General features: G+C 41.8%; 3 protein-coding genes across 3 annotated transcripts; 2 read left to right on the top strand and 1 right to left on the bottom strand.

Moving 5' to 3' along the window:
* Positions 1–3,142: 3,142 nt before the first annotated feature.
* Positions 3,143–5,245, top strand: LOC105558732. The gene is made up of 2 exons (XM_012006589.1): positions 3,143–4,119; positions 4,217–5,245. Exons 1-2 carry the CDS (start codon positions 3,974–3,976, stop codon positions 4,422–4,424), a joined length of 354 nt encoding a protein of 117 aa, XP_011861979.1. The 5' UTR covers positions 3,143–3,973; the 3' UTR covers positions 4,425–5,245.
* A 4,721-nt stretch (positions 5,246–9,966) lies between these two features.
* On the top strand, positions 9,967–11,405 carry LOC105558743 (uncharacterized protein K02A2.6-like). Its single transcript, XM_012006614.1, has 2 exons — positions 9,967–10,295; positions 10,412–11,405. Exons 1-2 carry the CDS (start codon positions 9,967–9,969, stop codon positions 11,403–11,405), a joined length of 1,323 nt encoding a protein of 440 aa, XP_011862004.1.
* Positions 11,402–15,049, bottom strand: LOC105558742 (uncharacterized protein K02A2.6-like). The gene is made up of 3 exons (XM_012006613.1): positions 12,470–15,049; positions 12,207–12,378; positions 11,402–11,964 (listed from the first exon to the last, which is right to left on the bottom strand). The coding sequence occupies exons 1-3, from the start codon at positions 15,047–15,049 to the stop codon at positions 11,402–11,404; spliced, it is 3,315 nt and encodes a 1,104-aa protein (XP_011862003.1).
* Between the last annotated feature and the right edge of the window lie 47 nt (positions 15,050–15,096).

Here is a 15,096-nt window from a genome sequence, read left to right as displayed (position 1 = left end):
GATTGCACACATAACCGATCGGACACGGACTCGATCGGACACAGGCCCGATCGGACATATTTTGTATCGGGTTTGCGTATTTCTGTAAAGCACAATATTCTTGCAATGCTTGTGTCCAATAATGCGGTGTACAAAAATGCGGTGTCCAAAAATGCAGTGTCCAATAATGCGGTGTCCAATAATGCGGTGTCCAATAATGCTTGTGTCCAATAATGCGGTGTCCAATGATTTCGGTGTCCAATAATGTGTATCCAATAGTGCGTGTCCAATCGAGCGGTGTCCAATCGTTACGTGTCCAAACGGGATACGCCCTGTTCCATTGCCGAATAGGTTGAGACCGTGTTGTGAAACGTATACATTGGTTATGCCTATATTGCCATTAAGTTCTAGCGCCGCCGAGAAGTAGCCGAGATTCTCCACTTGATTGCCCGAAGCGCTGACTGCTGTAATTTTCGCTGGTGTTAGCTTGGGTCGTCCGATTCGCTTCCAGTTCTCCGTTGAGATCATCGTCCAATCCGAACCAGTATCGTGTTTCAATGTTACTGACACGCCATTGATTAACGGCTTGACGAACTTGCGAGTCGATTTCACCATTGTGATTTCACCTACTAATGTCGTTGTTTTGTCATTGCGCGCGCGGAAGGCCGCAGCCGAGTCGCAAAACCCCTTCTTGTGGCCTGTCTTCTTGCAATCGAAACAGGTCTTCTCCTTGAATTGACAATCTCGATGCCAATGCGCTCCGCCGCAGAAATAACATTTCGGTAGCGGTCGGTTGTCGCGAGAATTGGCTCTCTTTTTTACGGCTGCAATCTCCTGAACCGGACTAGGCTGCAACCGATGTGTTGAGTTTGTCCAGATACGCTAATCGTTGTGCTGTATCAGCGAGGAAGTCTAGCGTGAGATTGGGCACCGTGCTTGCGTCCTCCGCTGCGTTCACCTTGGCCTGGTGCTTGTCCGTCTTTTCGATCATCCTCTTCCTGATTTTGGTATGAGACGAAGAATCCAGCGCTTGTACAAACAATTGCGTCATCAATTCCTCGCGACCAAACGACTGGATCTCGAAATCTTCCGTTACCTTTTTTATTCGCGCGGCCAAGGCCAAGTAGTCTTCATCCGCTTTGATTTTGATCTGCCACGCACGGAATCGACGAGAGAATAGGCTTTCTTTCCTTCCGAATAGTTTGGTTAGCTGTTTGATTGTCTCATTCAACGTCAGCTCCTCCAGTTTCTTTGCCAAGACACTTCCCTCGAACTGCTTGTAGTCCTCCGCTGAGAGCTTTGCGCAGATAATGGCCGTTTTGTTTGCCTCCGAAATGTTCTTGCCTTTGTCCGATGCAAAGATGCGGTTTGTTCGTCTGATCCAGTGGTCGAAGGTCAGCCCACAGTATAACCAGTAGTTGCACTCTCTGTCGGCACCTTTGATCTGGGCGTTCTCAATTTTCCGCCATGTTTTTATTCGCGCCAACAGTGTATCAACGGTTAAAAGTGCCTGGGCCCTTTTCAGGATCGTATCCAGGAAAGGCACATACGAACTGGCATACATTATTTATTGTAAATGGAAATGGCCTATGAAAGAAAATGTTCTAATAAAAGTAATTAATGTAATTACTTGCTCCAACGTATAAAAGTATTTACCCATTATTCGTCAACACTGCGAATTTTTCAATGTCACACCGACTTTGCACTAACACACGTACAAAAATCCTGTGATTGGTCAGAATAAAAACATGTCAAATGCGCAGTACGGATCGGCGCGAACGTGAAACAAAAGAGCGAGTGCCACTACTGGTTATACTGTGGTCAGCCCCTCTTCCGGGGCGTACACGAACCTGTCGATCTGGCCTGCAATATCCTGATAATCTGTGGTCATTCGGTAATTTACTGCTGGCGCTCCTTGCGCTGTTGCTACTGTTGCCAAGTTCAAGTTTCCGATCCACGTCATTAGCTCTTTCTCTCGCCGCTCTGCTTCCCTATCCCGTCGCTTTGCCTCCTTTTTCTGCAGTTCCAATTGCTCTCTTATGAGCTCGTTTTGCTTAAGCAAGGCTGCCATAAACTCGTTTGATTCTGTCATACTCACTGGGTGAGGCAACCTTGTAGGTTATGAAACTCGTCCAGCTTTTTTTTGTTGAGTCCTTACGAAGTCCTCGTCGCCACTGTGATAAAAGACTCCTGCTCTGTCTATTTATCTAAATCAATGCTTTATTTCTTAATGGTACATAAGGTGCCGTTCGGGTCTTGTAACCCACCCGTTCGTCACGACAGCCCAGCGCCCACTGGCCCGCGAGCCCAAAACCACAAAACACATGTATACATAGAAGGGAATCAACCGCCAACTCACGTCGTCGCGTCTACTACACTTTGCCAGGGCGAAGTTTGGCGCCAGGCTGGTCAAAAGAAGCGGAACCACTGTGAAGAAGAGGTTTAGGAGGTTACTCCAGGAAGAGGACGATCCTGAAGCCTACAAGCCACGAGCCTGACAATACGGGTGAATTGGGCACAAGGGGGATTGACACCCGGTAACCTGTAGCAGCAGCATAGGAAGGGCAGGAAGCCGACCCCATACCCTGAAATCCACGCCGAAGAAGGGCAGGATCGCGCAGACGTGACTGGAGAGTTCTGCCCTCCCTGATTGTCGGGACGACAATTTTAAAGAGGGAGGGCTGCAGTGTTGTGCGGGTTGTGCCCGCGTTAAGATGTCCCGTGACACCCGTTGCGCGCCGTCAACTGAAGGGAGCCGCGAGTCGTGTGAAGCTGCGGCGAAAAGTACCCGCGGCTCGTTGCTAGGAGATGGACATCGGGATTGATTGCTTTGGGCTTTTGTCTCTGGGAACACCGTTCTGAGCAGGCAGCTTTGTATTACGCTCCGATATTAAACTGCGAACGTTTTCTTTAAAAATATCTTGTCTCCTTTATTCTCCCGTGGCGCGAGCGTACGGATTAACGGGAAAGTGCGTGAGTGAGTGCGGGTAACAGATGGGCGTGGAGCCGGCGCGTAAAGCGCAACAATAGGTTAAATAAACTGTAGATTTGAAGTACTGACAGTGAATTTTACGCAGCCTAAAGTCTATGCTCTACACTTAACGAGACAAAGTAAAAAAACGTATCAAATCATGATTTTCCTCAAAAAACCCCATATCCAAGAAGTTTTCCACATTTTTCCCCAGAAATTTCCTTCCCCAAAATTGTCCTCACTGCTCCCACTTTCTGGCTGTAAGCTTAAGTGAATAAAAGCTGATTGATTGATTGATTGATTGATTGAAAATTGTCCTCACTGCAGGTTTGGGCACGTAAAATACTCAATGTAAATTACACGGTTTTAGACATGTAAAATACTAGGTATTTTACGTCCTTAGTTTTTTACACATGTAAAATACGTCAACGCCGTATGCGCCCCTTCAGGCCGTTGCTAGAACTTCATTCTGGTTATTTGTCACATGTGTCACAGGCAGTGAACTCTATACATACTGGAATGAGTGATCTATTGTTCTGGCTGTTGCCGAGAGAGAGGTGCGTTTGGGTGAATCCTTGTCTCCTTCTAGTACTACCTGATTGGATAGTCGTATATAAATGACGACAAGAAGGGCGTCACTTATATGCGATTATCCAATCAGGTAGTACTAGAAGGAGACAAGGATTCACCCAACGCACCTCTCTCTCGGCAACAGCCAGAACTATAGATCACTCATTCCAGTATGTATAGAGTTCACTGGTCACAGGACTCACAGGTCACAGGACTCACAGGACTACGTTTACACGGGGAATCCCCGACGAGTACGATAATTCCTCATTTCTAGGTTCTGAACTAGTGCAATAAGTTAGAATAAGACAAATATATAAAGAACAGGCCATCTGTTTTCTCCTCCTTTGCCAGCATTATGCAAGAATCTTTAATACTGTTTTGATAATGTTGACACTTGACAGTTTATCATTGCTTTTCAAGGTTAATACATAACTTATCTATAATAATTAAGAAATGAGTCACATTGGTAGACCTACTCATAATTTTTGGGAGAAAGGTGGTTATGAGCGGCGTAAAAAAGGCGAAAAAATAATGGCATACTGTTTGATATGCAAGAAAACTCTTACAAATACTGCGAAAACCAGATTACAAACACACAGGTAAGCAAAATAATTAAATAGCGAATAGTAAATAGTAAGACAACAAAAATGAATGAATTAGTTAAAATATATTTGGAATTTTAATTTATATTTGCAGAAATGTTTGTAGAAACGAAACGGACTTGTCAAGTGCCCTTCAAAGTCCACAGTCTGCTGAAAAATCCATTTCAACTGACAATAATGAAAATGTTATGGAAACAATTGATTTGGAAAGTATCCAATCAGCGAGTATCGCAGTTGATGCAGTCACTTCATCTGATCAGAGAATATCCAAATACGCCAAAAGTTATTGCTATAGGAGTTAAAGATGCTCCGAAGGTTCCAATTCTTCCTGATTTTAATATGCAAACTCTTTCACATCAAGAATTTAATCATGCAGTGTCAACTACTCTTCCACATCCGAAAAAAATGAAAACTATGCAACAGAAACGCAAATTAAATTCATTTATTGATTATATTTCAAATCAGCAGAAGACCAGAATTGACGATACTTTGGTTAAATTTTTTTACGGATATAATATTCCTTTAAAAGTGGTTGAATCAAAGCTTTTCTTGAATTTTATAAATGCCATACGACCTGCGTACACGCCACCATCTGCAGAATCGATGTCGAATGATATTCTTCATGATCTTCATGCAGAATTTAGGAAACATCAGTCAACTTTCTCCCATTCCAATGGAATATTAGTCATCACAAGGACAGAAATTAAACAGACGTTTCACGTAATTGGTTTCGTACAAAGTCAGTACAAGATATTCGATTGCTTAACACAGATGAATGCAGCAAGCTGTGGATCCTACAATGTAACATATTCTTAACTGCGTCTATTGAAAAGGAGCTTGTCGATTTGGAGTTTGTTGAAAAAGTTCGTTATTTGCTTGACCAGTTTTCAAGTAAGGAATTACAAAAGGACTTAATAATACGAGGAGGAGTAGCTTTCGTGTTAGAAGGCAATTCGTTTTGTTATAACCGCGATCTATTTTCTGCTTGCTTGAAAAATTTACGTACTATGACACAAATGATGGGCGAGAGACAATATAAACTTAAGAAAGAGGTTATAAATATACTGGATTGATGAATCGTTTGAAGAAGATTTGAACCATTCCTTGGATTTGCTAGCCTGTTTACTGCATTGCAGAAAAGTGTGAAGAGTCGAAGATCAAGATTGCTGATGCTACAGAGGATTGGTTGATGCTGGCGTCGACCGAAAACGCATATTATAATTCATTTCAATCACGAATCAACGCAATATTGACACCGATCGCACTAGTAGCAAATCTTTTGCACCCTATTTATCGAGGCCACCGATTTAAAAATGATCAAAGTCGCATGAAAAAAGTAATGGAGTTTTTAATTAATGAATTGGATGAAGAGGGAATGAACAACTTTGTAAAATACAAAAATTCAACAGAAATCTTTGGTTCACGTCAACTTATGGATTACACCAATGAACAAATTTTTTGGCAAGCAGTTGCTCCTGTACATCTAAAATTATCCTCTTTCGCGATACAAATTCTGCAACTTCCAGCTGCTGCACCAAAATTAAAATCCTATCCCATTAATTTAAATAATTTAACTCCAAAAAGATTGGAAAAGATAACGGACTTATTTTATCATCTAAACATGTAAATGAAAACATTAATTTCTTGTCATGAGACTATGGTTAGAGCTTATATGTAAGAAATTTAAAGTTAAAGAACTAATATAAAACTAATAATACAAAAATATTTTATATACTAAAAATGTTAATTTACTTTGCGTTCTTGTTTCTGATTATTTTTGTTAGTGGAATACCAAAAAGCGCTTAACCGTTATCAGATTAGCGATTAAGATTGAAATTTAGTTGAAATTTTACCAATCAGAGCAAAATTCATTAAACTTGATATTGGTCTTCTTATGCTGATTGGTCAAATTTTAATTCAATTTCAATCTTAAAATCGCTAGTTTGATACGGGATAATGACAGTTATTATTTAATTTAAGTAAACATGTTTATTTATTATTTAACTTTAAGCGCATTTAACTAATTTAGTAATTACATGATCTTAATAAATAATTGTTGTGAGACTGGAAAAAATAATAGTACAAACTGTTTTAAATAAAATATAATGTATTTTTGAAAAACATTGATTTACAGTCTTGGTCTCTTTGTATAGAACTTAAAAGTAATTCTCAGTTTTTTAAACAAATGCTATATATTTAAATATATGTATAGAGATATTAATCTGATTCTATCAAATCATCGTAATAATTATCAAAATATTAATTCATTTTTAAAGTGTAATAAATATCAACCAATTTCATAGACCGGTCAACAGTAAGACGATTACACAAATCTGAATGAACAAAGGCCGAGAAAGAAAAGAGTCGTTCAAGTTGCGCTGAAGCAGCCGGAATTTTTAGTAATCTCTGAGCAAGCGATGATAGGTGAGGACAGAATGGTTCAGCTGTGATCCAAAACGTTTCCGGTAATGTAATATTTCGCTTCTGCAATTTTTCAAAAATACCAAGATTCTTCTGATATGAATCCAATCCCGGTTCATCAGTAATAAATTGTAAATTCAATTCTTGTTTCAAAAAGTCAAAAACCATTTTCATGTTTTGTTCATCGTGTAAAAATCGTTTGGCCCTGTACTGAGGATGTAAAAAGTTCGAAGTCAACACAATTGGTGTTAAAACTTTATTCAGTCGGTTATCTAACTTTTGTTGCATTTCATCATTAACTGTCGGAATTTGTAATTTTAACCATTCTTCACACCCCTCGGCTATACTGCAATCAGATTGCTGACAGATATTTATCAATTGACATATTGGGTCAAAAATCAAGATAAAATCCTGTAATTGCATCGCAAATGAGGGATCTTTCAGTAGATTTTCGCTTTTACTATCTAGTTGAACCTTTTTCTTAGCAACCAATGTTTGCATCAGACGTAAGTTTTGTAGCAGGCATCTGAATGCATCTCTGTAGCTACACCACCTTGTATCACATGCTAAAATAATTCTGGAACCTCCTTGTTGCTTTAATTCATATTCTGCACCTGGTGTCTTAAATGCTCGCAAAAGGTTATTTACTTCCTTCGCAAATGTCTCTGGCACAAAGGCCTTTGCTAACAGATTGCCACTGTGGCTGTGACAAGTAGTGTGCCAAATGTCTACTTTTTTTCCCATCGACATCATTGCCGATGCATTATCTGAAACCACAGCATATGTATAGTGATATTGAACTTTTTTTTTGCTAATTTCTTTCCTTCGTCGACAATTTCTTTGAGTTGATCACCAGTTTCTTTCAATCCAGTTAAATCCCAGGATTTAAGGAATATGCACTTGGAGTTTACTGTGTGAATTGTGCATACCACATTTTTTGTATTAGCTGATGAATTTTTCCATCCATCATTCAATAGAACGCCATCGGATCCAAGAGATGAGACCCTTTCAGCCAATTATAGATTCTGGTAAACCTTATCGAGCAGATTTGTAGAAAGTTTTTTCCTTGTTGGAGGTTTGTATGTTGGAAGTAACAGTTTCACAAAGGTTTTAAAATATTGTGATTCAACAACGTTAAATGAAATGTTACACCCAAAAAAAATTTAGCTAATGCTAAATCAATCTCCTCGTTAGCTGTCAGCGCTTTCATATGCTTAGATATTGATAATTGTTTGGATACTAATCGCTGTTTTTTTGGATGAGGAGTTGAATATGTTGGCTGTAAAGCCTGTAAATAAACAATTACTTTAATTTTTCTCAAACGAATGAAATTTGAAAACATGTACATGATATCGTTTTTTATTCTTGATTACTTACCTGATTGATTCTATCTTTGGAATTTATTTTTATTTTTTTATAACGTAAAATTCAAATCCGTTGACGGCGTTAACGACTGAACCGACTGAACCGACTGAACATGTGTTAATTTAGATGGGGTTATGAGGGATTCACACTGCGGCCGATGTCCGACGTATGACATCCGATACCCAATAGGAGAGCACGTTTTCTAGAGACTCTAGTGACTAGTCTCTACTCTAGCAAAGAAGACGTCTGTCGAGTGTCGTACTGTTGTGTGATATTAGATATTAGCAGTGCTAAACCTAACACCTAACACTGCTAACGGGACTCTTCCAAGTTAGATAGTTTTAGACATGTATATTAATTACGTTTTATATACATATTTGACGTAATATACACGTTTATTACGTGTAACGTAAAAAACCCTAAAATTTGTCAAATGTCCCAACCCTGCCTCACTGACATAAAAATTTCCCACTTTGGGGAAAAAATCCCCAATCTGCCAACACTGCATGGCGAGGGGATAGCGTGGATGGCGGTGCGGTGAGAGGTGGAAGTGCGCCGCCAACCGATGCTAGATACAATGGGCCGTAATATGACTCGAGCGTTTTAAGTTCGTGTTACTATGTATTGCGGATCATGGATTGGATTGAGATTACGGATTGTGGACCACATTTCAGCCAATTAGACGAGACAGTCTCGGATTCGATTGGTTGAATTGCGATCCGCAATATGTAGTATGACACGGGCTTTAGGCATTCCTCCTGCCGTCTCGAAGCGCTCTTATTTGCCCGACTTTAATATTCAATATCCAAATTATTGTTGCAAATATTGCAATACGGCATGGAACTTTTTGTTTATTTCAATCCGTTCTACCTCCCCAAGATAATATTCATAGGGAGACCTTCTATTGGACACGTAGCGATTGGACACCGCTCGATTGGACACGCACTATTGGACACGCATCATTGGACACCGAAATCATTGGACACCGCATTATTGGACACAAGTATTATTGGACACCGCATTATCGGACACAAGCATTATTGGACACCGCATTATTGGACACCGCATTATTGGACACCGCATTTTTGTACACCGCATTATTGCAGGACACAAGCATTGCAAGATTGGACACTGCATTTTCGGACACCGCATTATTGGACACCGCATTTTTGTACACCGCATTATTGCAGGACACAAGCATTGCAAGAATGGACACTGCATTTTCGGACACCGCATTATTGGACACCGCATTATTGGACACCGCATTATTGGACACCGCATTATTGGACACCGCATTATTGGACACCGCATTTTTGTACACCGCATTATTGAACACAAGCATTGCAAGGTTGGACACTGCATTGGGATTGTCCCGATTGCGCACATAACCGATCGGACACGGCAATATTTCCCGATCGGACACAGGCTCGATCGGACACGGACTCGATCGGACACAGGCCCGATCGGACACATTTTGTATCGGGTTTGCGTATTTCTGTAAATCACAATATTCTTGTGGGCGTATGGACTTACAAATAATGGAAAATTATCTGCTTTACAGAACAGTTAACCCGGGTTAAATATATATAAATATTCCGACCCATCTAGAGTCACAGTTTGCCTTAAATTTCATGTTATAAACACTTGAAAACCCATTAGAATGTCCGATCGAGTCCGTGTCCGATCGGGCCTGTATCCGATCGGGCCTGTGTCCGATGGAGCCTGTGTCCGATCGGTTATGTGCGCAATCGGGACAACCCCAATGCAGTGTCCAATCTTGCAATGCTTGTGTTCAATAATGCGGTGTACAAAAATGCGGTGTCCAAAAATGCAGTGTCCAATAATGCGATGTCCAATAATGCGGTGTCCAATAATGCGGTGTCCAATAATGCGGTGTCCAATAATGCTTGTGTCCGATAATGCGGTGTCCAATAATGCTTATGTCCAATAATGCGGTGTCCAGTGATTTCGGTGTCCAATAATGTGTGTCCAATAGTGCGTGTCCAATCGAGCAGTGTCCAATCGTTACGTGTCCAAACAGGATACGCCCATGGAACAATGGAAGCGCTGAACTTGTGGGACGTTCCAATTGCGGCGGTGTGCAGCAGCATCACGGACACGCATACATCCCTAAAGAACGAGGTGAGAAACAAATTTCTCAAGTTGTTCTCATCTAAATTGGGGAAGTGCAACCAGACAACCTTCTCGCTGACACTCGTAAAAGATGCCAAGGTCCCCTTTATACGTGCTCGTCCGGTACCGTTCGGAGCACGGAAACAGATTGAGGACGAGCTGAGACGATTAGAGGAGCAGGGTATTATCTCGCAGATCAATTATGCCGAGGCAGCCACACACCCATTGTGGCTGTCAAGAAAAAAAACGGGAAGGTGCGTATCGCATCTGACTACTCGACTGAATTAAATCGAGCACTAGAGCCCTACCATTACCCTCTACCTACCCCCGAGACGATTTTCGCTTCACTATCAGGTATGAACACCTTCAGCAATCTGGACCTATCAAACGCGTTTCTGCAGGTGGAGCTTGGGGAGGAGGCGAAGCGATACATGAATATCAATACGCATATTGGACTATTCCAAGTGAATCGCATGCAACCAGGAGTCAAGACGACGCCGGGTCAGTTTCAGCAATTAATGGACTCCATCCTGGCTGGATCAGGAGCAATGGCATATCTTGACGACATTATAATCCCAGGCAAGGGAGTGGAGGATCACGGACGTCGTCTGCACGAGGTGCTCAGGAGACTGGAGAACGCTGGTCTCACACTGGCAATCGACAAATGTACCTTTGGTCAGCCAGAAATCAAATTCTTGGGAAAAATTATTGACGAAAAAGGACAACGCCCGGATCCTGAGAAGCTGCAAGCCGTCCGAATCTTACCACAACCTACAGATGTGACCCAATTGAGGGCCTTCCTGGGAGCAGTAAACTGGTACGGATCGTTCCTGCCACATCTCAAAGACCTGCGAGGACCGTTGGACGACATGTTGCGAAAAGGAGAGAAGTTCCTGTGGACGAGGGAACGAGCTGAGGCTTTTACCAAGCTCAAGCAGGCACTACATGCCAATCTGGCGTTGACGCATTACGATCCAAAGAAACCTCTTATCGTGGCGGCTGATGCGTCAAGCTATGGAATTGGGGCCACGCTCCTTCATCCGTTGAATGACGGATCCTTGAGACCTGTTGTGTCCGCGTATCTTGGCTGTCCCGTGGGCAGCCCTGGGCAAGGAAAGGAAGGCACACACAGACTTGTAATAAGCGCACTACCTTTATTTGGTATCCTACACGGGAACCGTACTCGTGGCCGGCCGTACAGAGAGAGAGTGCCTCTTCGAGGCGCAACGCCTGTATACCTACGCACGCGCCGTCACTACTTCTTCAGTGCGCATCCCGCAGGATGCGCGCGAAGTATAAACGCGCTCACACAACACTCCCTCCGCTTAGAATACAAACACTTGGGAGTATTGTGTGGTTCTTAATCTAAATCTTTAAAAACCACATAATCTTTGAGATGCAACGGTAGCTTCCTGGTACGTACAGGTCTCGAAGTTTGCGGAGTCACGAAAATTGAAGTCTCCGAATCCTCCGGCGACTGTAACGGCGTCGAAGTCACTAATGTCCCAGACGGGGACGTAGAAGGAGAACTCGAAGAATCTTGCCTTAACGAGGCCGTAATTGTAATAGGAGTAACCGGCCCTTCAGAGGCCGTAATCGTTGAATCTGTAACATTGCTCGAAACATTTTCTGTGACGCTAGGTAATCCAGCATCCGAACTAACTAAAGTCTTAGAGCAATTTGCACTAACGCTTAGAGGACCGGAAACGTCGAATTCCTGCTCCTCTCGCTTAATCGGTGTATGAGTACCGATCAATCGCATTTGATTCACATGGCGCTTCCATGTACGCCCGTCATCTAATTGTACCTCATAATGTAACGTACCTAATCGCCGTGTCACAGTACCGAATAACCATTTGTCGTTACCCGCGTAATTACGACAACTAACTCTCCTCCCCTCCTCGAAGGAACAAGGCGTACTGCCTAAATCAGACGCAAGACTAGGAAAAACATCAGTACTGGAGGGTCGCAATAAATCTAATCTTGTACGTAGTTTACGCGAAAATAACAATTCCGCTGGAGATTTACCTGTTGCTGTGTATGTAGGTAGCCAGTGTGGGCTCGTGGGTATGGAAGAGACGTGGGAATCGTATTTAGGAAGAAATGAGACACTGGTATAGCTTAACACTATAACAACTATACTCTATTGCTGAGCCGTTACATACGTCTGGATTGTACGGTGGTCCAGAACGTTCTCTCTCGAGTCGGGGAGAAGCCGGTAGCATCTTCCCGTAACGGTACGGTCACGTGGCTCTGCGCGCATGCAGTGCCACCGCGTTGAGCCAATCGTAGGGCTCCGCTAATCGCAGACTGCTCGGACAGTCTGCGCGCTCGCAGCTGTAATGGCGCGTTTACATGAACGCCGCCCAACACTCCCCTCACTTATGAAATGTTCACGTCGCGTCTATTTTAACTTCTTAGGCATTACACAATCTCGCAAACGCAACGGTTGCTGAATCGTACGTGAGGGTCTCTTAGGAGTGAGATTCTCCGGAATAGGTTTCAATGGAGACTTTAACGGAGGAGAAGGTTTAGGCGTACTTGCCTGGAAGGAACCTTTAGGCGTTGAGTAGATTGAGGAATCTAAACTCTGAGATAGAGGAGAAAATGACGGTGCAGTCGGAGTTGTCACGGAACTCCCGCTCGCATTTCTTACTGTAATATCAGTCTCGTTACCTGGACTAGCAATATTTGTACTATTTCTTATCGTAGAACTATCACTTGTACTTAAACTATCACGCGTACTATTATCACTGGAACTTACGTGTTCCTCACAACCATTATTGTTTCCGCGTACAATCTCTGGCGTAGCGTAATCTAACTCTAAATAGTCTTCTGAACTACTCGGTGTATTCTCGCCAATCTTTCTTAACTGATTAACATGGCGTTTCCATATTCTGCCGTCATCTAATTTAATCTTATAATGTAGTGTACCTAGTCGTTCACAAATTCTACCGAACAACCATTTATCTGAACTATTATAATTCCTCGCACTCACCCTCTCTCCCTCCGTGAAGGAAATAGGTGCATGTTGCGCGTGATGTTTACTAACGAACGGTTTACTTAAGTCTAAACGCGTTCTTAGTTTTCTTGCAAATAGCATTTCTGCAGGTGTTTTTCCCGTGCCTGCATGTGGTGTATTACGATATTGCGTTAACAATTTTTGTAAATCTGCCTGTACAGTTGCATGTGTACTTTGCATTTGCTTTAAACTATTCTTTAGTGTTTGTACGTAACGCTCTGCTTGCCCGTTCGTCGCTGGATGATACGGTGCAGTGAGCCTGTGCGTAATTCCATTTGCTTTTAAGAATTTTTCAAATTCTTCCGAAACAAAGCTTCTTCCGTTATCTGTAACGAAAACCCTAGGCAAACCATATGTTGCAAAAACTTGCCTACAAATATAAATTGTCGTATCAGATTTAATATCTTTAACAATGTGAATTAATGGCCACTTAGTGTAAGCATCTACAAGAATTAGGAAATTATGACCTAGAAATGGTCCTGCAAAATCAGCATGAATTCTTTCAAATGGTACTTCTGCTTGTTCCCATAAATGACTGATTTTCGGTGGATCGTTTTTAAACCTATTGCAATTCGCGCAATTTTTAGAAATTTCTTCGATATCCTTATCGATTTGGTTCCACCATACGTATCCTCTAGCTAAATGCTTCATACGAACTATACCGAAATGACTTTCATGCAGTTCTCTAAGAATTTGCTTTCGCAATTGAAATGGAATTACGACTCTGTGATTTCTGAATATCACACCATTTAATAAAGTAAATTCTACTAAAGGAACTGTAAAAAATCTATGATTTTTAAAATAACCTTGACCTGTTTTAAGAAAATTAAGAAGTTTGGATAACTGTTTATCCTTAACTGTAAATTTAGCTACCTGTTCTGCTGTGACTGGCAAAGTCTCAACAGTTGAATTTTGGAACACATCTATTGTTTCACATTCTAATTGATCTGGATTTCGCGGTATTGGCAATCGCGATAAACAATCTGCGTTCGCGTGTTGTTCCGATTTCCGATATCTAATATCGTAGTTGAAACCCTGAAGGAACAATGCATAATGTTGCATCCTTGCCGCTGTATGGTACGGTAAACTTTTCGTTAGAGAAAAAATCTGAGTTAAAGGTCTGTGATCTGTGATCAACGTGAATTTTGCCCCATGCAAGTACTGATGAAATTTCTTTATCCCGTAAATAATCGCGTATGCTTCTTTATCAATTTGGGAATAAGATTGTTGAGTTCTAGTCAACGTTTGTGAAGCGTATTGTATCACACGTTCTGACCCGTCCGGATATACATGCGATAATACCGCGCCGACGCCATACGGACTGGCATCAGTCGCTAAGGTTATTGGTAACCTTGGATCAAAATGCACCAAGCATTTAGGACTTTGGAAAGCCTTCTTTGCGGCCTGAAAACTTCTTTCACAGGCTTCCGACCAATGAAATTTAGTCCCCTTTTTTAATAAATTATTTAACGGTTGTAGTACTGAACTTAGGTTTGGAATAAACCGGTCATAGTAGTGTATCATGCCGAGAAAACTTCTCAACTCGGTAATATCCGAAGGTCTGCGCATTTTAGAAATGGCTTCTACCTTGTCTGCTTCTTTTCTCAACCCGTTTTTATCAATAACATACCCGCAATAGTGAATTTCATTCATTAGAAATTGGCTCTTCGAGAAGTTAATACGGATATTATATTTATGTAAGCGTTCAAAGACTTGTTGTAATTTAACCAAATGATCTTGCATGTTTGTACCCGAAACACGTATATCATCTAGAAATACTGCGACTCCCGGAATATCTTTTAAAATATTCTCGATAGTTCGTTGCCAAATTGCTGGTGCTGACGCAACACCATACATAAGGCGTGTAGGCCTATACAATCCCCTATGAGTATTTAGAGTGATTAATTCTCTGTCCTGTGGTCGAACCTCTAATTGCAAATATGCCTGAAGCAAGTCAATTTTCGAAAAGACTGTGCCTCCCGCCATCTGAGTAAGTAACTCGTCCGGTGTTGGCAAGGAATGTACACTGGTCA

The sequence above is a fragment of the Vollenhovia emeryi genome, unplaced genomic scaffold (genome assembly GCF_000949405.1).
Source record: "Vollenhovia emeryi isolate VEMERY1.0 unplaced genomic scaffold, V.emery_V1.0 DF939316.1, whole genome shotgun sequence".
Classification (NCBI taxonomy): domain Eukaryota; kingdom Metazoa; phylum Arthropoda; class Insecta; order Hymenoptera; family Formicidae; genus Vollenhovia; species Vollenhovia emeryi.
The sequence above is the reverse complement of the archived record's forward strand: the minus strand, read 5'-3'. Positions and strand labels throughout refer to the sequence as shown.

What these genes read in the sequence shown, in the direction of transcription:
- LOC105558743 (XM_012006614.1), top strand. Translation starts at nt 9,967, where the DNA reads ATGGAAGCGCTGAACTTGTGGGACGTTCCAATTGCGGCGGTGTGCAGC. An exon ending in TCAAGAAAAAAAACGGGAAG is followed by an intron (nt 10,296 to 10,411) that starts GTGCGTATCGCA and finishes GAACACCTTCAG; the next exon opens with CAATCTGGACCTATCAAACG.
- LOC105558732 (XM_012006589.1), top strand. Translation starts at nt 3,974, where the DNA reads ATGAGTCACATTGGTAGACCTACTCATAATTTTTGGGAGAAAGGTGGT. An exon ending in ACCAGATTACAAACACACAG is followed by an intron (nt 4,120 to 4,216) that starts GTAAGCAAAATA and finishes TTATATTTGCAG; the next exon opens with AAATGTTTGTAGAAACGAAA.
- LOC105558742 (XM_012006613.1), bottom strand. Translation starts at nt 15,049, where the DNA reads ATGGCGGGAGGCACAGTCTTTTCGAAAATTGACTTGCTTCAGGCATAT. An exon ending in CGTTGCGTTTGCGAGATTGT is followed by an intron (nt 12,379 to 12,469) that starts GTAATGCCTAAG and finishes GCGCCATTACAG; the next exon opens with CTGCGAGCGCGCAGACTGTC. An exon ending in GACCACCGTACAATCCAGAC is followed by an intron (nt 11,965 to 12,206) that starts GTATGTAACGGC and finishes CGTCTGATTTAG; the next exon opens with GCAGTACGCCTTGTTCCTTC.